The 20,940-nt window shown below is 39.6% G+C and overlaps 1 protein-coding gene across 1 annotated transcript; it reads left to right on the top strand.

Moving 5' to 3' along the window:
* Positions 1 to 4,440: 4,440 nt before the first annotated feature.
* Muc7 (mucin 7, secreted) lies at positions 4,441 to 11,245 on the top strand. The gene is made up of 3 exons (XM_052199287.1): positions 4,441 to 4,494; positions 10,058 to 10,593; positions 10,828 to 11,245. The coding sequence occupies exons 1-3, from the start codon at positions 4,441 to 4,443 to the stop codon at positions 11,243 to 11,245; spliced, it is 1,008 nt and encodes a 335-aa protein (XP_052055247.1).
* The last annotated feature ends 9,695 nt before the right edge of the window (positions 11,246 to 20,940 follow it).

Raw genomic sequence — 20,940 nt, 5'->3', positions numbered from 1 at the left:
TCCTGTTCTTTGTATCATGGGAAGCTCAAAAGCGAAATTAAAGGTCAGCCATTATTATAATTGGCTATAATTAAATACACAAATTTCAAATAAAAATAAAATTTCACTCAATGGTGGAATGGAATTTCACAAAGAAGAGCACATGGTGTGTCCCCATTTCTCCATCTCATTACAAAATCAAAGTACACAGGAATTTCTTGAGTCTATTCACAAAGATGAAAACTGATCTCACCTGGGTTCCTGTTAAATATTCCTGTTTCCCTGATCTCAATGCTGCTTTGTAGCATTCGTTTCTTAATGGAAGCATTGTGAGGCCATGTCTACTGTCATATCAGCTGTCACCACCATTACAGATGTAGCAACACCAAGTCAGATGGGCTCCCATATGCCCAAAAATCACAGCTGCAGTTTGAGGAATCACACTGATTGAGTGCTTCTGGAATCTTTAACTGTCTGGAAAACCCTTTGTGAGCATATATCAAAGAAAGTCTTACAGAAATATTTACTAAATAACTACAAAGACCTTAATAAATTCCTAAAGTCAGGAAAATATTGGTCAATGAAAATAATTTTTCAAGGAGAGTCAAAGGACGGGGAAGAAGGATACTCTAAAATATCCCTGTATTATTTTCTGACAGCTCCTTGATGTTTGGTGTATCATTACAACTGAAAAGTTAATTAGTACACTTAATTGTGCTGGGGCCTTACCTCTTCTTCAATATCATTAAGCATACATAGACAAAAGGTGGAGAGTGTGCTCCTAAAACAGAAGCAATAACTGATCAGTAATTTCCATCCTACTTGTTTCATGCCTTCTCCTGGGGAGACATGATCGGCCAACAACAAACTAAAGAAGCCATTCCAGCTGGTTCTAGCTGCCTCGCTGAAGCGGCCACCAGAGAGCTGCACGGATAGAGTCCTGCCTTCAGTGGACCTTCTACCCACCTCGGCATGTCCAACCAGCATTCCACCTCCTGCGTGCATCCCACGATTGCTATGAATGGAGCTCAGCACAAAATTGTAAACTTGCTTAAAGCATCATTAGATATTTTTTATTTTTTGATAATTAGATGACACAATTCTCAAAGCATAAATTTTATACAGAACAGTGTTGTGTAAAAAAAAAAAAAGTGTGCCTCCCCTTCAACTCTAGCACTTCCCAAGAAGACCATATGTAGCTGGGGCAAAATTAAGTCCATCTGAGAGAGGGGCATAGGCAGAGGGGTGAGGAGCTGGAATCTCTGGTCGAATGACCCTCCCCCACACTCATTCTATGACTGTCTTGTTAGCTGTCAGTAATCACAGCTCTGTTAAAATTATATTGGTAAAATTTTGCTCAGAGAATCAAATTTCACTTAATGTTGATTCAGATTTACTAGGGACAAAAGAAGTATCTACTAACTCATCTTATTCACTAACATCAGTAAGACTTTAACAACAGCTTGAATTTCCTGTCACTAAAGGCAGCTGCCACTTTAAATGTATGAGACTTTATCTAGTCCAATTTTTCATAGCCAATTTTAATTAAAATTACTTTTGAGTAATGGCCTTTGTTTTTAAATGGAAGTGTGGTTCTGCCTGCTTCCGACATTCTAATCTTCCGTTTCCTGTGACCCGTGAAGAAACCATTTCAATCTGACAGCATCCGTCCTTTTGCCCTCCACAACCAGTGATCCATACAACCGTAAGTCACTTTAAAACATTTGGCTAAAAATGGATCTAGGCATCCAAACAATGTCTACACCAAGCACAAAGAAGGGCTGTTTATCTTTTTAATAAAATGGCCATGTTATTAGAGGACACGCTGTTCGGGACATCCCCAGAGTTGGCTTCAAACGTCATGGAAACATACCACCAGGTTGTGCAAAACCATCTGCAAGCCAGCAGCTGTGCTGGAGTTCCAGATGCCACCTTTCCCATCAGCAAAGTTCCAGAAAGTCAGGGGAGTGTGGTGGCTAAAGATCAACTACAGCTCAAGTCTTTCCTCTAATAATTCCATAATTTTTAAAGAGGTTGTTACATGGTCACATTAGCTAACCCTTCATGAGTTGGTTAGGATACTCTATAATCTGGTGGGGCCAAACAGACTTGAGTTATTGGAGAATGAAGTCTAACATTCAGCAAAAGTGGATTTTCTCCCAAACGAGCAGACTGCATTACATATGGTCACCTCCCTTTAGTACATGGATTTATTTTAAACATAAAATTGTGTAAAATGCTATGATCTCTAAACGTAAATTTAAATTGGATTAGGCAACTTTTCTGTAACTACCCTCTCTTTTGGGCTAGTGTGCATTGTATCCATTCATCTTGTTTGGATAATGAAAATAGCAAGTTTTTACAGAACCTAAAATATATGTATTATGCTTAAAAGTCCAACTGGCATTAGCTACAGAAAAAAAATGTGTACAGTAATCCCCATGTTATCCATTTCAGTGACTCAAATGGCTGTGCACAGTACCTTTAAGTAAAACTATACATCTAGGAATGAAATATAAAATTAAGGTTAATAAACAATGTCTTTTTTGAAGGTTATTTTAATTTTTTATTAGATATTTGCTTTATTTACATTTCAAACATTAACTTTTCTTGATTTTTTTTTTGTCTCTCACAACCAAAGTCTCTCTGATGTTTTCAAATCTTATTTTCCCATTCTTCAAAATCATTCCTCCAAAATTGGTTTGTGTCATATTGTTTATGTCAGCTCTAATATATGTGTATATATATATATTATATATATAGTGTATATATGTGTATATATTAAATATATATATATAATACATATATATATAATACATATATATATATATAGCCATGTGGAAGCTCTAGGCTCAACATCATGTTATAATATATCACAAATAAAATTTTAACTTGTAACACTTGGGCTGTTTATAAAAGGTATTTTCTCACATTCTTCTGGGATGGGGCATGAGAATGAAATATTATAAATATCCCCCACATAATAATGATGTGCATCTACATGTAAACCCCCTATGCTGCAGAGTTCCAACCTGCTGGACAGTGCTGCGTCACAGTGCCACATGGGTGGAGTCGCCAATGTGAAAGCTGCAACTATTACTTCTTTGTTTCAGTAAACATTATCAATACATCTTATCTTCTGTCACTCTTACTGTCCATTCACTAGGAATCAGAGAGTGGTATTTAAGAAGGGTTGTGTTCTATGAAAGTTCTCTTTCTTCTCGAATTTTCAACCGTAGCTACCCAAACTGAATATTTGGCAAAAGTAAGCTTAAGCAACAGTTGACTGTTCCAAAGGAGAATCTCCTACCCAGGTGAGTACTTGTTTATTAGGATTTTTGACTTTACAGTTCTGAGTTTTGCTTTTATTATAAAGCATTCTTATAGCTTTTAAGAGAAAGAACCCTGCTACCTCAAAATTGCAAGTGTATTTTAAGGACAAAATATTTTAGGCGGTAGAGCATACTGAATTTTGGTAAGTTATGAAGGAGAGGAACTATGAAGACTTGGCTAGCTGCACGATGTACAGCCAATTTTTGCAATCTGTTGATTTCTCAGCTGATGTATTTTGATGGTCTCTACAGTAAATCATGAGTAGAAGACCTTTGAAGACACAAGCGTAGATTGGCATTGGTGCTGTTCCTGTCTGAGTTACGTTTCTTACATACTTTTAAGCTACTTTTAAGACAGCACGTTAGCAGTTTTCAGAGACAGTAACAACTGCTGCATCTGCCGACCACTCTTCCTATACTTATGGAGGGCACAAAGACCCCAAGATCCCTTGTCAATAGTATAGTTGTAGTTGAGCTTTGCATTCTCAGAATCATTTCCACAATACTAGGATTCATTCTGGAGTTATTGTCAGTTTAAAGTCCAAACTTTTACACCTAATTCACAAGCTGATTAGCCACAATTGACTCTTGAGAATCACTTGAAATAAAGGCATATGAGAGTAATAATTGTTCAGTAGACTGGTATGAACAATGAGAGAGGTGATGATAACACCTCAATAATTTTACCAAAATATTATTTTCCCAATAACATATCTACACTAAGACCTAGGCTCAAAAATATAGCAATCTATAAAGTTTACTAGCTTCAAGTAAACATCTCCAAAGTACAAAAAAAAGCTATTTCATCCTAAAGTACTTGTCCTAACTGTAACAAGGATAGTTTTAATATTCTTTTGCTTGAGATCAGTCCTTTAAATAATTATTTGAGTTATCTCACAAAAAATAAGGTATGTTATACGATATCACAAACATGACTGCACTGTTGTGTGTATACATTGTAATCTTCTCTGAAATGCATGAGGTCATTGAACAGGGCACCAGCATTTGTTCACCGTGACCAGGGTCTGAATTCCTTCTAAGTTTTCATTTGAAATTAAGAAAAATGCCATCGACTGACCTGACTAACTATGGGCCATCACTGGCCTTCTTTCAGGTGCAAGAATAAGAAATGGAAAAGGAAATTTTCATCTTCGGCCTGTTGGTTCTTATCTCATGTTTTATGGTAAGTTCCCCTAGTGGCAAATATCCTTGATTCACTTATTTTTAAAACTTCAAAAGACTTCCTGTACTTTTGTTTTGTTCTTGTTTTTGTTTTTTACTAGCAATAGCCATTTTCACTTCAAACACGGTGTTCAAGCTCCTGCTAGCTATGGTCTGGCTTCGATTTCTCTTTCTGTTTCATGCATGTTTACAGATCGTGAGGCTAGTGACTAGAGCAAGGAAGAAAAGATGAACGGAAGTAAGCGAGTAGATAAGGTAGATTTGGAAGGAGCCCTCTAGCACTTATCTAGAAATATCACTTCTTTTTTATTTTTAAATAGTGCACGTTATGTGCCCTGGATGTTTTGAGACTACAATAATGGTAAAATAAATGATTGAACTCACATGATAAATTTCCTGAAAGGGTAGCATGCAGTACTAACACGAGTTAATAGTTATGTCAATAGTTTTTAATGGAAATACATATAAATAAAATTAAAGGGCCTGAATACTCTTTAATTCTCTGATGCCTGAAAATATGCTGGTCATAGTTAAAGAATTCTTATTAATTTACTTGAGGGAAAATAGAAAGAAAAATCATTCACTTAATAAGTGAAGAGCTGGACTGACAGGACTTTCTCCTCAGCACAATCATTCACTAAATAAACAATGTTAATTCAAACTTTTGAAACTTGCATTAAGCTCTGCAAAAAAAAAGCAAATATAGAAAACACCCTAAAAATATATAATATAGAATGACTGTCAGATCATAACAAGAACACAACCAAAAACATTAGTACAAAAATAAAAATACAAATCTCAGAGAACAGCGTCCTGAGTATATGTTGTCATGAACTAGAGTCTAGGGAAGACAGATTTGGAAGGCTGAGAGTTTGTTTTGTATCTTAGCGACTATTGATCAAGTACTGTGTACTGAGCCTAGTGCTGTGTAACAGAAATACTATTGTTGATTTTAAAATGGAGATCTTTATTGAGTCTTTATTTGATACTATCCACCTAAGAGAACTATTTCAGAATCCATCTACATTACACAATAGACAAAAGTCAAGTAGCAGTCTAGTTATATAAACAAAGTAGCATTATGTTTTGAAACTTACTGTGACATTTATATGACTGTACAATTTTTTCTCCAGAGTAGGTTGAAGTAGAGGGATGTTTTATTCCATAGGACAGCTCTCTCAGAAATATTCACTTTAGTATTAAAAATATACATCTCTGGACCTTATCTCAGACCTGAGAGAATAAAGCCTACCAGTGGAACAAGGTTACATAGGTATCTTATGTATGCTGGAATCTGAGACTATTTAAAACAATTTTCTTAAGATTACATTCTTATAGAGTCATAGCTTTATAAGGCAATATAAACAGATCTCTTAATATAATTCAACTAAAAGTAATACACCATATGAAAAAATCTAAATGAATGATTGCCAGGTTAATTCTGCTGAACTAAACTACATTTGGTAGCAATTCCTCAAACATAAGTTGCATTAGTAAGTTTTGTCTGAGCTTCCAAAATGTTAATAGAGTGCAAGTCGAATTCCCACAGGCAAGTCAATGGGCAGCCAGGACACACTGGAGCAGAGCGTCCCTACAGTGCCTGCCTGATATCAATAAAGGAGATGGTGGCTCTGCCCCTCTGCCAGCCTCCGCCCATGTTGTAGACAGACAACCCATGGGGCCTTGCGTGGAGCATCAGTCTCCTTGAGAAGAACTCAGAACTCTATATCTCTGATGATCTTAATTTTAATTAGCATATGAAGTGACAGGCTTCCTCAAAGCACTTTCATTGTGTATCGTTACTCTGCAAGCTAAAAAAGTAACTATAGGCAAGTGCTACTTAAAACTGTTTTTCTAGTCTGAAAGATTATAGAACTTTTTCATATAGCAATAAAATATTCCAGCAGATCCTCCAACTCTAGCACAGATTTTAACCCCAGTACTCAGGAAACAGAGGTGGTGGATCTCTGGGAGATGAAGGCCAGCCTGGTCTACAGAGTGAATTCCATAACAGTCAAGGCCTCAGAGAGAAACCCTGTCTTGAAAAAAAAAGCTGAAATAGATTAATTAATTAATTGATTAATTAATCCTAGTATTCTGAACTATAATAATTATATGTATTTAAATAACTTGGGCCATAAAATGTGTCTCAAGATTCTATGAATTCAAATATATGCTAATAAAAATATTTTATATAGGGGCTGGAGAGATGGATCAGTGGATAAGAGCACTACCTGCTCTTCTAGAAGTCCTAAATTCAATTCCAAGCAACCACATGTTGGCTCACAACCATCTATAATGAATTCTGATGCTCTCTTCTGGCATGCAGGTGTACATATAGATAGAGCACTCATATACATTAAATAATTAAAAATAAATCTTTAAACAATATATTTTACATTAAAAAACTCTATGAACTTATAAAACTCTGACAATCATTCAAAGCCCCTGAAGATTTTGTGCAAGGGCTCAAGAATCTATGGTTCCATCAGGCTCTTGGATAGTTCTGATACTGATGCCATTGGCAACATAAAACCTTGAGAACCTAGATCCTGAGATACCAAATGAGAATGAGAAAAGGAATGATTTTTTTAAGGGTTTGTAATAATGTTTCCCTAAAATCTCTATAGTGAGAAAAGAAGTGGAACTCTGAAAAAAAGTAAGAGAAGTACCTGTTTGTTACTGACTCATACAATTCACAGTCCCTAGATATTCTTTTTTTTCCTTTTATATGTTTTTTTACACTCCAGATTTTATTCCCCACCATGTCCACCTTCCAACTGTTGCACATCCCATACCTCCTCTTAACCCCCATTTCTATTACTATGTCCCCATCTCCCAAACCCCAATACAATTAGACCTCTAAATTCCCTGGGGCCTCCAGTCTCTTGTGGGTTAGGTGCATCTTCTCTGACTGAACCCAGACCCAGAAGTCCTCTGCTATATATGTGTTGGGGGCCTCATATCAGCTGGTGTATGCTACCTGGTTCAGAGTCTGAGAGATCCCCGGGGACCAGGTTAGTTGAGACTGTTGGTCCTCCTGCAGGGTCGCCCTCCTCCTCAGCTTCTTCCAGCTTTTCCCTAATTCAACCACAGGGGTCACCAGCTTCCGTCCTTTGGTTGGGTATAAATATCTGCATCTGACTCTTTCAGCCGCTTGTTGGACCTTTCAGAAGGCAGTCATGCTAGGCCCCTGTTTGTAAGCACACCATAGCCTCAGTAATAGTGTCAGGCCTTGGGGCCTCCTCCTGAGCTGGATCCCAGTTTGGGCCTGTCAGTGGACCTCCTTTTCCTCAGGCTCTTCTTCCATTTTTATCCCTGTAGTTCTTTTTTTTTAAATTTATATTTCAAATGTTATCCCCTTTCCTGGTGTCCCTGCAGTTCTTTTAGACAGGAACAATTATGGGTCAGTTTTGACTGTGGGATGGCAACCCCATCCCTCCACTTGATGCCCTGTCTTTTTGCTGGAGGTGGACTCTCCACTGGAGGGCATTTCATCTAAGTTCCCTCTTTGAGTCCTGAGCATCTCCCACCTCCCAGGTCTCTTCATGTACCACACTTTCATTACTCATTCCACATTTTTTGTGACCATCTAGTCTGATTCTATTTCCTTGCTATTGTTAATATAGCGGCAATATGAGTACAATTAACACAGCAACAATAAATATGGATACCCATGTGTCTCTGTGATAACATGAAGATTCTGTAGAAAATATTTACACTCAATTAGGAGCTTCTAACCTGCCTTTGATCTTTCAGTTCCCAGATAAAAGACACACAACGTTTACTCTTTACAATAAACCTTTATCAGCACTAAAGCTGGGCAGATATCTACCCTCTATGCAATTAAAATTTATTTTTTATCAATAAGCCCGAGTTATTACTATGTTCCATCTGGGCTGCTCTTAACTCCAACTGGCCAGCCCTCAGGACCATGCTTTCTTGACTCCTAATCCATGACAGTGGTCTCTCTCTCTCTTTCTCTCCCCCCATGGTCTCCTCCAATTCCACATATACTCCTTGAACCCCAAGCTCCCCCATCTCAATTCTGCCTAGCTCTGGGCTATAGGCATCCTTATTTACTAATCATAAATAATTTGGGGACAAGGTCACATAGCCTCACATGGGTCTATAATTCAGACACTTTCCTCTCTGGGACAACCAGGCCTTAGGGGCCTGCACTTAACATTACAATAGATTGCAACAGACCAAACCTCAAGATTCCTTTGATTATATGCCCAGGAGTAGTATACCTGGGCCTTATTTATTTATTTATTTATTTATTTATTTATTTATTTATTTTACTTATTCACTTCACATCCTGTTCACTGCCTCCCTCCTGGTCAACCCTTCCCACAATCCTTACCCCATTCCTCATCCCCTTCTCCTCTGAGCCTCTGGAGGCTCCCCTGGGTATCTCCAACCTGGCACTTCAAGTCTCTGGGAGGCTAGGCACTTCCTCTCCTACTGAGGCTAGACAAAGCAGCCCAGCTAGAACATATCCCACAGACAGGCAACGACTTTGGGACCCACATGAAGACCAAGCTGCACATCTGCTTCATATATCCAGAGAGACCTAGGTCCAGCCTGTGTATGTTCTTTGGTTGGTGGTTTAGTCTCTGAGAGCCCCAAGTACCCCCAGAGCTCCCAGGGACGAAACCACTGACCAAAGAGTACAGATGGAGGGAGCCATGGCTCCAGCTGCATACGCAGCAGCTTGTTATACATCAAAGCGAGGAGAGGCCCTTGGTCCTGAGAAGTCTCCATGCACGAGTATAGGGGAATGCCAAGACAGGGAAAAGAGAGTGGGTGGGTTGGTGAGCAGGGGGAAAGGAATGCGATAGGGTGTTTTCAGAGGGGAAACCAGGAAAGGGTTTTTTGAAATGTAAAGAAAGAAAATATCTAATAAAAAATAAAATAAAATAACAAAATAAAAAACAATTAATGGGAAAAAGTTCATGAATTTTAAAGAGAGAAAGGAAGTACATTTTGGAGGGTGTTTGGAGGGAAGAAAATAATGAGCAAAATGTTATAATTACCATCTCAAAAATAAATTTTAAGGTAACTATATATGATTACTATGTGTTGGTTTTAAATAAAACAAAATAAAATAATCACAAAACATAGTTATACATAATAAAATAATAAATTTTAATGTTGTACAGCAGAGAGGTGACTATATTTTATAAAAACCAAATATTTATTTTATTAATAACTAAAATAGAAGTACTCAAAATCTCCAAAAACAAAATAATAAGAAATATACACATAAATTACCCTCATTTGATCAATGCATGTATTAAGGTATTGCCTATATTTCGCAAATATATATACTATATAAATGCAAATATATAGAGTTCATCAAAGTATTCTTAAATGTTTAAGATGAAAATATTAACTATCCTTAGCTGATCATTATGTGTTATATATACATATAGAATTATATTTTATCCCCCTAACTTATACAACAAAAAAAATAATTAATACAAATATAGTCACATATGCTAAGGTTTGAAATTTAAATGATAGAATTTAAATGTTTCTTTTTCCTTTCATTTCCACAGCCTGGTGAAAGTCATCACAGATGGCCAAAATCACATTCATTGAAAAGATCAGCACATTCCAGCAGACATCATCCACGAACGTCTTCGATTTACCAAAGATATGATTACCCTGCACATTATTTCCCTGTTTCACAGAAATATCAAGCTCAAAATCATCAAATTTTATCAAATCAACGTTCAAGGAATAATATTTGCCCTCCAGGAACTACTTTCATGCTGACCAGTCGTCGCCGTCACCCTAAGTTTCTATGCATTCCTAAAAAAGAGTTAATCTCTAACCAAATAAAACCAAATGCAACCACACCAGCACCGACCAACAAACCTACCACAAATGCAACCACACCAGCACCGACCAACAAACCTACCACAAATGCAACCACGCAAGCACCGACCAACAAACCTACCACAAATGCAACCACACCAGCACCGACCAACAAACCTACCACAAATGCAACCACACCAGCACCGACCAACAAACCTACCACAAATGCAACCACACCAGCACCAACTACCAAACCTACCACAAATGCAACCACATCAGCACCAACTACCAAACCTACCACAAATGCAACCACAGCAGCACCGACCAACAAACCTACCACAAATGCAACCACAGCAGCACCGACCAACAAACCTACCACAAATGCAACCACACCAGCACCAACTACCAAACCTACCACAAATGCAACCACAGCAGCACCGACCAACAAACCTACCACAAATGCAACCACAGCAGCACCGACCAACAAACCTACCACAAATGCAACCACACCAGCACCAACTACCAAACCTACCACAAATGCAACCACAGCAGCACCAACTACCAAACCTACCACAAATGCAACCACAGCAGCACCGACCAACAAACCTACCACAAATGCAACCACAGCAGCACCGACCAACAAACCTACCACAAATGCAACCACACCAGCACCAACTACCAAACCTACCACAAATGCAACCACACCAGCACCAACTACCAAACCTACCACAAATGCAACCACACCAACACCAACCACCAAACCCACCACAAAAGAACCTACTACTTCACCTAAGCCTAGCACTTCAACTACATCAACTAATTCTGCTAACAGCTCTTCCTCTACTACATCTAGTACTACCATCCAAACTACAACTCTGACACCTTTTCAAATACTTTTGCAGTTCTTACAGCAGTTTTTTGGTTAAAGATATGATGGGATGGTCTCCAAACTGTCAGAACAGTTTGATCTCTTAGGATAAATAAACCTCAATGATGATTTTGAAGAAATCAACCTGATCAAACTAGAAAATCAAACAAATAAAAACAATTTGAGCAATGAAATGTATCTGTTGTCCTGATGACTATCATGCTACCCTATGTTTTATCATCTATCACCAACTGATAAACAGGTTTCCTAGAAGAAATCATGGAGCTTTTGACTGAAAATATCTGTATATACACAGATGTTTGCATATATCTATTGTAAGTTGTATGAGTTTAAGTAAAAACAAAAAAATACAAGAGTTATTGAGGCATCCAGTCTTGTTCCAATGAAGCTGGTAAGGTACATAGGCATGGTGGGGCAAAGGGAATATAAAAAAAAATTAAATTAAGTAAAATAAAATAAAACCTAAATGAAAAGCAGAGAGACCCATCTTCCCTGCTTGCTGAGTCCTCTGGAGAAAGCAGAGCTGCCCTGAGCATCCTGCTATCCCAAGCACCTCCATTCTCCTGACACCTCTCCTCCTCCTTCATCATACACACTGCACCTGAACCATATAGGCAAGCTTCCTTTCCTCACCCATCTTTCCTGCTTGCTCAGTCCTCTGGCCATGCTAAGCTTCTCTGAGCAGCCTACTAGCCAGGTAGACCTCCATTCTCCTGTCACCTCTCTGCCTACCTTCATCAGACCTGTGGCTCCTGAACCATACAGACCTGCAGAACCCAAACTATACAGACCTGCAGATCCAGAACTATACAGCCCAAGGATACATGTCAGAAGCCTGCCACACCATAACTATTGAGGTCAATCCCCCTCCTAATACCTACTATAACAGGCACACCAAGGGACCAAAGCCATCCGGATGGCTAAAGGTCCTGAAAAGAGCACAATCAACAAAAGCCAAGGTAATATGATACCTTCAGAGCACAGTTACCCTACTACAGCAAGCCCCGGATATCCTAACACAACCTCAACACAAGAAAATGATTTTATAAGATTTAAATCAAATCTTATAAAGATGATAGAGGCCTTTAGAGAGGAAAGGAATAGATCTCTTAAAGATATACAAGAAAATACAATTAAACAGGTGAAGGAAATAAATAAAATTGTGCAAGAAAAGCTGAGGAAAAAATCCTACAAGAGTGTGTTGCACGTAGATATAACTACTACTAAATAATATGGCCTACAGCAATGAAAAGGAAGACAGAACCTCTACCACCACACCTATGTATTTTATCAGAAAACTCCAACAAAAGCTAACAGGCAAAGAAACACACCAGTTATAGTTTATATGGTCATCCATCCAGCATACAGAACTGATTGGGGGGAAAAGGCTGTTGAATTGTTAGAATAAGTAACGATCTAATGGACAAAAAAGCAGTCAAGAAATCTATAATTGTTCTGCTTCCTATGTAGAAAATGTCAGAGATTAGAAAAGATTAACTATTGGGGCTATACTGGTGTTCTCACCTGTGAGCTTGGGTGTGTCAGCACACCTGGGGGACATAGTATTACCCGAGGACCCAGCTATAACATTCCTGGACATATACCCAAAAGATGCTCCAACATATAAAAAGGACAAATGCTCTGCTATCTTCATAGAAGCCATATTTATAACAGCCAGAAGCTGGAACCCAGATGTCCCTCAACAGAAGAATGGATACAGAAAATGTGGTACAGTTACACAATGGAGTACTACTCAGCTATTAAAAACAATGATTTCGTGAAATTTGCCAGCAAATGGATGGAACTAGAAAATATCATACTGAGTAAGGTAACCCAGTCACAAAAGGTCACACATGGTATGTACTCACTGATAAGTGGATATTAAGAAAAAAAGCTTAGAATACCCACGCTACAACTCACAGACCACATGAAGCTCAAGAAGAAGGAAGACCAAAGTGTAGATGCTTCAGTCCTACATAGAAAAGGGAACAAAATAATCACAGAAGGTAGAGGAAAGGAGGGACCTTGGAGGGAGCAGGACAGGGAGGGGGGTGCAGGGTCAGGTGTGGGAGGAGATGGGAGGGGGAGATGTACAGAGGGTCAGGAAATTTAATGGAGGTGTGTAGTAGTGGGGCATGGGAAACTGGAGGTAGCCACTAGAAAGTCCCAATGCCAGGAAAGCAAGAGGCTCCCAGGGCCCAATGGGGATGGCATTCTCTGAAATACACAACAAAGGGGAGAGAGAACCTGTAGAGACCATATCCAGAGGTTAGGCACAGCCCCAGATTGAGGGATGGGGTCACCCACCCTTCTCAAAAATATTAACCAAGAATTGGTCCTGTCTAAAGGAAATAGGGGGACAAAGGTGGAGCAGAGACTGAAGAAATGGCCATCCAGAAATTTCCCCACCTGGGGATCCATTCCATATACAGACACCAAGTCCAGACAACTATTGTTGATGCCAAGAAGAGCTTGCTGACAGAAGCCTGATACAGCTCTCTCCTGAGAGGCTCTGCCAGAGACTGACCAATACAGAGAGATGCAGATGTTTACAGCCAACCATCGGATTGAGCACAGGGACCCCAATGGAGATGTTAAGGGAAGGACTGAAGGAACTGAAGGAGTTTGTAACCCTACAGGAAAAACAGAAATATCAACCAAACAGACACACACAGAGAGCTCTCAAGGACTAAACCACCAACCAAAGTACACATGGAGGGAACCATGGCTCCACCTGCATATTGTAGCAGAGGATGGCCTTACCTGACATCAATGGGAGGAAAGGGCCTTGGTCCTGTGGAGACTCGATACCCCAAGGTAGGGGAATGCTAGAACAGTGAGGCAGGAGTGGGTGGGTGGAGGAGCACCCTCATAAAAGCAGGGGGGGGGACTGGGATAGGGGGGTTATTGAGGGGAAACTGTGAAAAAGGATAACATCTGACATATAAACAAATAAAATAACCAATAAAAATTTAAACAAAAAGAAAATAATAAGTTATATTAGCATTTTATTCACTTTTCTAAGAAGATTAATATATCTTACAGAAAACTGGATGATGAAAATGTAAGTAAATTATATAAATGAAAATTAAGGAAATGCTACAATATATTTACTTAAGTAGAAAAGTACATAAATATGCAAATAACTACAAAGCAATAGGAAGTGGGAAATATGTTTACAACTTTAATGGTGATGTTGTAATAACAACAGAATTTCTAAATATAAACCATGAGAGAAACAGAGACATCAAGGAAATAATTTTAATAATTTAAAAATAAAACACATCTTTCCAAATGCTAAGGAAATGATGTGGTAATCATAATGCCTGAGTATGAAATAGAAATAAGAACACGTTGGAGACAGGATGTACCTTTCTGTCTTACCCACAATGCCCATCTCAGGGCTTTAGGCAGCATTATGGGGAGAAAGAATATGTCCATCTGAGAAGAAAGGGAAATGAACACAGGAGTCTGCCTTTTCCCCAGATACTAAACCTGCCACACACCCAGTATCGGTATTCAGAGTAAGGTTCTAGACCTACCTGGCTTTAGGCCACTAGCCACAGCTACAGGCTTTAGATCTGTGTAGTGACCTTGATCTCAGCTTAATACTACAGCTGAACTAACTGCAGTGGCCCTGCACCCCCCCCCCCAAAAAAAAGAAATGCTTAGCAGCAAGTGCTGGTGCAGGCTTCAACTCGCTCAAACAGATCCAGTCAGCAAATCCATACAAGTAAATCCATGCCTAACCATCTGCTGATGGGCAACCTGAGGACTTGGGCAGAAGCCTCACTCTTGGATCAGAGCAGACAGCTGTTCAGAATCCATAAATGTGTGAGTGTTAGAAATCTTTCAGGGAACTCATAAAGCCCCACACATAGCCAAGGAAGTATTGGAAACTGATGGCCACTTAGGAAGAGAGAGTCAGTTTTCCTCAGTGATGTCGCCTCTCAGAGGCTACTCATGCTGAAGTAAATGGTCCTACATCCAATGTGTACACTCAATTGATCTTTAAAAATGAAATAAAATACAAGGGCTCATGAACTTTGAAAGAAAAGGTTGGTGGGAAACAAAGAAAGGATTTGATCAAAATAATTTTATACGTGCATGCAACTTTCAGACAATTAAAAGGGTTAAGTCTTTCTCACATTGAACTTGGTCTGAGAAGACCGGATGAAGAACTAAATTCTTCGAATGTACAAAGGACATATTTGAGACACAAGGGTCAGGGAAACAAGACAGCAGCTGAGGTCGCCTGGTCATCTCCCCATAGGCATGCTGGAACATCTTAGACTTTTGTTGTTTGATATTTTCTATTTTAAGTGTTTATATTTGTGACTTACAATGTAATTATTTAAGTATATGGAATTATTTGCTTAAATTATTCAATTCAATACATATATAATGATACTGGTGAGATAAGGGCAGCTAAGGTTTCTGTATCTTTAATAGTACATTTTACTAAGATTCCTATATGGAATACCTCTTTTCTAGCTATTCACCAGCTATATTTTAGATTATCATGAACTAGATGGACCCTCACTGCTGGGCTATGTCCTCTCTACCTAGGCCTATCTGAGCACCCATTACCCTGCTTCCTTTGCCATTGTCCTCTTCCATGCACTCTAACCTAATTTATTTACATTCCAGTCATTGCCTCCCCAGTTCCCCCTCCCACAGTTTCTCATCTGGTTCCTCCTCAGCCTTGCCTCCAAGAAGGTGCTCTCCTCTACACCAGGCCTTCCCCTTTCCTGGGGCCAGGACCAATTAGACCTCTGCTACATATGTGCCTTGGACAAGCCCATGCATGCTCCTGGTTGGTGGCTTAGTCTCTGGGAGCTCCCTAGGGTCCAGGTTAGCTGAGACTGCTGGTCTTCCTGTGGGGTTGCCATCCCATTCAGCTTCTTCAGCCCTTCCCCTAACTCAACCATAGCGGTTCCCAACATCAGCCCAAGGGTTGGGTGTAAGTATCTGCTTCTTTCTCAATGAGCTGCTGGTAGAGCTTCTCAGAGGACAGCCATGCTAGGCTCCTGTTTGTAAACACACGATAGCATCAGTAATAGTGTCAGGCCTTGGTGGTCCTTCCCCGGTGCCCCCCATGAGATGGAGCCCAAATTGTGCTGGTCATTGAACCTCCTTTCCTTCAGTCTCTTCTCCATTTTTATCCCTGAAGGTTTTTTTTTAGACAAAAACAATTCTGAGTCAGACAGAGTTTTTGACTGTGGGTTAGTAACCCTGTCCCTCCACTTGAGGCTCTGACTATCTACCTGAGGTGAACTCTTTTAATTTTCTTTCCCCAATATTGGGTATTTTGGCTACTGTCACCCCCATTGAATCCTGAGAGTGTCTCAACTCCCAGATGTCTGGTACTCTATAGAGGATTTCCCCACCACCCACTCCAGGAGGCTACTTATTTCTACTTATTCTCTTGGCCCTCTGGGCTTCTCTCCTCCCCTCACCCCCAATATCTGATCCTATTCCCCCTTTCTCTCCCCCTCCCAGGTCCCTACCTTCCTCCACCTCTTGTGATTATTTTCTTCACCCTTCCAAGTGGGATTGAAATCTCCTCACTTGGGCATTTCTGCTTCCTACTCGTTATACAGTCTGTGAGATGTATCCTAGGCATTCTGTGCTTTTTGGCTAATATCCACTTATCAGTGAGTACATACCATGTATGTCCTTTTGAGTCTGACTTACTTCATTCAGAATGATATTTTCTAATTCTATCCATTTGCTTGCAAAATTCATGATGTCGTCATTTATAACAGCTGAATAGTATTCCATTGTGTAAATGAACCACATTTTTTTGTATCCATTCTTCAGCTGAGGCACATCTGGATTGATTCCGGCTTCTGTCAATTACAAATAGGCTGCTATGAACATAGTGGAGCACATGTCATTGTGGTATGGTGGACAATCTTTTGAGTATATGCCCAATAGTGGTATAGCTGGATCTTCAGGTACATCTATTTCCAAATTTCTGAAGAACCTCCAGACTGATTTCCAGAGTAGTTTTACCAGGCTGAAATCCCACCAGCAATGGAGGAGTGTTCTTCTTTCTCCACATCCTCGCCAGCATCTGATGCCACTGGAGTTTTTAATCTTAGCCATTCTGATTGGTGTGAGGTGGAATATCAGGGTCGTTTTGATTTGCATTTCTCTTGTTTTGTTTTGTTTTGTTTTGAGATAGGGTTTTGCTGTTCCTGGCTGTCCTGGAACTCATTCTGTAGACCATGCTGGCCTACTCAGAAATCTGCCTGCCTCTGCTTCCCAAGTGCTGGGATTAAAGGCATGTACCACCACTGCCCAGCTGATTTGCATTTCTCTAACATTTTTAAGTGCTTCTTGGCCATTCTAGATTCCTCTGTTGTGACTTCTCCGTTTAGCTCTATACCCCATTTTTAACTGGGTTATTTGGGGGTTTGGAGGTTGACCTCTTGAGTTCTTTATATATTTTGGATATTAGTCTTGTGTTGGATGTAGAGTTAGTGAAGATTTTTTCCCCAATCTGTAGGTTGGCAATTTGTCCTATTGACTGTGTCTTTTGCCTTACAAAAGCTTTTCAGTTTTATGAGGTCCCATTTACCAATTCTTGATCTTAGAGCCTGAGCCATTGGTATTCTGTTCAGAAGATTTTTCCTTGTGCCAATGAGTTCCAAGCTCTTTCCCATTTTCTCTTCTTTAGATTAAGTGTATCTGGTTTTATGTTGAGATCCTTGATCCACTTGGACATGAGTGGGCAACCTTTGTGCAAGGTAATAAATATGGATCTATTTTCATTCTCTTACATAAAGACTGCCAATGAGACCAGGACCATTTATTGAAGATGCTTTCTTTTTTCCTCTGTTGACTTTTTTCCTCTGTATGGTTTTGGCTTCTTTGTCAAAGATCAACTGTTCATAGGGGTATGGATTTAACTTCTGGGTCATGGATTCTATTCCATTGATTGACTTGTCTATCTCTATAACAATACCATATTTTTTTATCACTATTGTTCTGTAATATACCTTGAGGTCAGGGATGGTGATTTCCCCAGAAGTTCTTTTATTGTTGAGAATTGTTTTGGCTATCCTGGGTTTTCTGTTATTCCATATGAAGTTGAGAATTGCTCTTTCCATGTCTGTGAAGAATTGGGTTGGAATTTTGATGGTGATTGCATTGAATCTATAGATTGCTTTTGGAGCCATGGGAGAGAAAGATTGGATCTAGGGGAGAAGGGAGGTTGGGGGAGAGATAGGGGAAACTGTGGTCAGGATGTAATGTACAAAGAGAAAAAAATTAAAATTAAAATTCTCATTAAAAAAAACTGTAGGCCAACTGTGAAATCTAGGATTACAGCTGTTTGTTGTTTATTCCACTGCTTTCCTCACTGCACTACATGCGAACAAAATTTTTAATAAGTCTAAAATTTTGTAAAATGTTTAATGTTCATTTCCCAGCTGAAAATCTATTCATTACTAGTTTTTGGCACTGTGTTATTTTTTTGAGTCTTCTGCCCTTGCCAAGTTGTAATGATTGACATGGGAGAAATGGTGCTCTGCCGTTCTAACAGTCAGTAACCCTGCTTACTCTGAAAGGCCACAGGAAGGACCGAAGATCTGTTCCTGCTTGGAAGCCTTGGGCCAGGCTTGTTTAAAACTGCATTAGTGTCACCGGTGAGGCGCTGGCATCCTTCTCATTGTCACTGTGTGTATCGGGAAGAAAGGGATGCACACAGAAGCACTGCCAACCTCAGAAAACTACAGCTGTTCTTTCTATGTCTTCGAAAGCAAATTCATTGACAGAGGTGACCTTATCTTAAACCCAATACATTTCCTAATTAGAAAAAGCTTGACAACAGAGACATAAAAACCCAGACACTCTCTAATGCCTTCTGTCCCTCTGCTTCCAGGGAGTGTCATAAAAAGGATCACCTGTCTAAGAATTTCATGAATCCATTGTTTCTAATGGCCGAATAGTACTCCATTGTGTATATATCACATTTTTTTGTATCCATTCCTCCGTTGAGGGACATCTGGTTCTGGAAAGGCTCAGTGCAGCAGTATAGGGCAATACCAGAACAGGGAAGTGGGAAGGGGTGGGTGGGAAAACAGGGGGAGGGAAGAGGGCTTATGGGACTTTCGGGGAGTGGAGAGCCAGGAAAGGGGAAATCATTTAAAATGTAAATACAAAATATATCGAATAAAAAAATAAAAATAAGAAAAGGATCATCTGATGGTGAGGAATTGGACTGAACATCCTAAGAAGTCCCACACAGCACCAGGTAGGTGGGTGTTTGGGATATAATCTCATGTAAACTAAACCACCATCAGGTCACACCTCTGGGTCAGTCAGAGCAGTAATTAGTCTAATGATACTGTCCTCTCAGGAGCTGTTAAGCTCCTTGATATGAGGAAGCTCTCAACTCCAACATTATTAACAGAAAGTATACCCTATGAAAGTGCCTTCTGGTCATGAAATTTAAAAAAATTTTCTGACAATATTTTAGGAATTTGATGATATTAAACAATCTTTACTTCAATTCTGGATATACCAGTCCTGTTGTAGTAAACTACTTTCCCCTGAGCTTTTATACTAGAGAAGGCATTGTCCTTTGTATAATTTGTTATACACACACACACACACACACACACACACACATATGGATTCCAGGAAATCCTTAGGGCAATCTGATGATAAGGCTGAAACCCACACAAAGTCACACAGTAAGTAGCAGAGCTGGAATTTACAGCAAGTCTTCTGCAGCTAGCACAGTCTGACAAACCACAGGCCGGACCATGAAACTATTCTGACGGCCCACCACGTTAACTCACTTGCTCTGGTAGGCGTCTCTACAAATGACTTAACCTTTTTCTTTCTTTTCTAAGGTTTTCACTCTAACATTGTGGACACAATCAAACTAAGGAAAACAGTGTATCACACCCCTCTCTTACACTTCTCTGCTACAACCAGTAACCAAAGGAATGAGCATCTTTTGAAGTAGTTATTCAAAGGAACATTTTCAGTCTTGTACCATGCAAGAGGCCTTATGATATAAATATGAATAAAATGAGAGGTAGAACTCTCAGGATTTTGTAATGCATATCAGAGGGAAAATCCTCAGGACAATGAGAACAGGAGAAGAGCATGCTGGAAGTGGTTCTGTGTTCCAACCACAGCATGAGAGCAAGGACAGTCCTCTCTGCCTAAGGGAATAAAGTCCAAGGAACTTTGTAAAAATAAAACTTTAAAAAAAAAATAAGTTTTGTCTCAAGCAGTTTATATGATAGTTCACAAAAAGACAGCCTTGAGTTAAAAAAGAACTCTCTACCTCTCTTTCCTTCCCTCTCCTCCTCTCTGTCTGTATCTCTGTCTGTCTCTGTCTCTTCCTCTATCTCCATGTGTCTCTTTGTGTCTGTCTCTGTGTCTGTGTGTGTGTGTGTGTGTGCGTGCACGTGTGTCTTTCTCCATGTGAGTGGAGGCCACAGGTAAACTTGGATCTTGTTTCTCTGGAGCCATCCACTCTGTCTGTCTTTCATGTTGTTGCTGTTGTGTTTTGCTTTGGGTTTTTTTTTTTTTCTGTTGTTATTATTTTGAGACAAAGCCTCACTGGAACGTGGATCTTTCTGGCCAGCCTGCTACTATAATCAGTAAGACCCATGTCTCAGTGAGAGCTCCATCTCCCTCTCCCCAGGGCTGGACTTACAGGACCATGTCACCATGCTTGTCTTTAGACAAGCGCTGGGGATAGAA

This window comes from Apodemus sylvaticus, chromosome 11, assembly GCF_947179515.1.
Source record: "Apodemus sylvaticus chromosome 11, mApoSyl1.1, whole genome shotgun sequence".
Taxonomy (NCBI): Eukaryota; Metazoa; Chordata; class Mammalia; order Rodentia; family Muridae; genus Apodemus; species Apodemus sylvaticus.
This window is presented reverse-complemented; position numbering and strand designations above follow the sequence as displayed.

Excerpts from the sequence above, each read along its gene's own strand:
- Muc7 (XM_052199287.1), top strand. The coding sequence starts at position 4,441 with ATGGAAAAGGAAATTTTCATCTTCGGCCTGTTGGTTCTTATCTCATGT. Across the intron at positions 4,495-10,057 it reads TTCTTATCTCATGTTTTATG|CCTGGTGAAAGTCATCACAG; the intron begins GTAAGTTCCCCT and ends TCATTTCCACAG. Across the intron at positions 10,594-10,827 it reads CCTACCACAAATGCAACCAC|ACCAGCACCAACTACCAAAC; the intron begins ATCAGCACCAAC and ends AAATGCAACCAC.